Source organism: Echinops telfairi, unplaced genomic scaffold (assembly GCF_000313985.2).
Source record: "Echinops telfairi isolate 266 unplaced genomic scaffold, ASM31398v2 ScPeMD7_7421;HRSCAF=8459, whole genome shotgun sequence".
NCBI lineage: Eukaryota > Metazoa > Chordata > Mammalia > Afrosoricida > Tenrecidae > Echinops > Echinops telfairi.
In genome coordinates this window covers 16799833-16800887 of record NW_022111321.1, presented here as the reverse complement: position 1 = coordinate 16800887, position 1055 = coordinate 16799833, and the positions used below count along the sequence as shown (strand labels likewise).

The following is a 1055-nucleotide window of genomic DNA, read 5'->3' as shown; positions in this document are numbered from 1 at the left end:
GAGACGTCGGACAGTGTAACTTATGACAAAACAATATCATGGAGGGTTCATGAGGGAGGGGAGAGTGGGGAGGGAGAGGGAAAATGGGCAGCTGATATCAGGGGCTGGAGTAGAGGGCAAATGTTTTGGGAATGATGTGGGCAGTGAATGTACATATGTGCTTGGCACAATGGATGGATGGATGGATTGTGATAAGAACTGTATGAGCCCCAAATAAAATAATTAAAAAAAGAAATACACAGCCTCAAGGTGATCCCAGTGTTCCCTGTCCCGTGGTTTTGTGCCCCTGCTCTACGGAAGTCTCCAGGTGGTCTCTCATGGCACCAACGTGCATGCCGAGCTAGCAGAAGACTCTCCTGAGCAAATTATTCTTTACCACAGGACAAGGCTATCGTATGTGCTGTTAGGAGACCTGGCCAAAGAACCACACAGTGAGAAGAGAACCCCCATCCTCACGGGCAAGGAGCTTTCTCTGTTCCAGAGGGCTCCCGAAGAGCTGTGAACTTACCTCAGGAAGTGCTTCATGGTGCCTGCTTTGACGTCCAGGTGCTCTGCAGAAGCCTCCACAAGGAACTACTCCAGATTAGGCTTTGTCCAAGTGTTAGCTGTGAGGAGAAGGTAGCTGTGTTTACTAAAGAGAGAGTGGGAAATCACGAACCAATGTCTGCTTACTGAGGGAAGAACATGCTATCGACCGAGTGGGCAGGTAGTGGAACTGCCAACAAAGCAACACATCCAATGGATGAAGACTGTAACTGTACCCTTTCAGCTTATATTCTAACAATGGGGTTTTCACTTTAAGTCACTTGCAGGAGAAATTATTCATTTTATGAGCAATCTCACTAATACGTTTTCCCCCTATTTTGACTGTTTTTCCTATCTCTGAGGGACGAGTCTTTCACAAGGGAAAGCAACCACAACCACAACCACATACAATTAACCATCCTGATTTCCAGTCAGCTGGTAGATCGAATTTTGGCCACCTCAGCCTTCCAGAAGTACACTTCAAAATTCACTAAAAATAACCAATAGTGTCTTTAAGCTTGGAATAGCTG

General features: G+C 46.2%; 1 protein-coding gene across 3 annotated transcripts in view; it reads right to left on the bottom strand.

Moving 5' to 3' along the window:
* Positions 1 to 605, bottom strand: part of ELMOD1 (ELMO domain containing 1) — a 45253-nt gene extending 44648 nt beyond the window's left edge. For 2 of the 3 annotated variants that reach the window (XM_045297772.1, XM_045297773.1), the window contains exon 1: positions 509 to 598. Coding sequence is in view for 1 of the 3 variants with exons in the window: in XM_004708989.2 (XP_004709046.1) it covers positions 509 to 525 (17 nt within the window). In the remaining 2 variants the exon portion in view is untranslated. Of the gene's footprint in view, positions 1 to 508 lie in introns of all 3 variants that reach the window. The other variant, XM_004708989.2, reaches the window with a different exon arrangement.
* Between the last annotated feature and the right edge of the window lie 450 nt (positions 606 to 1055).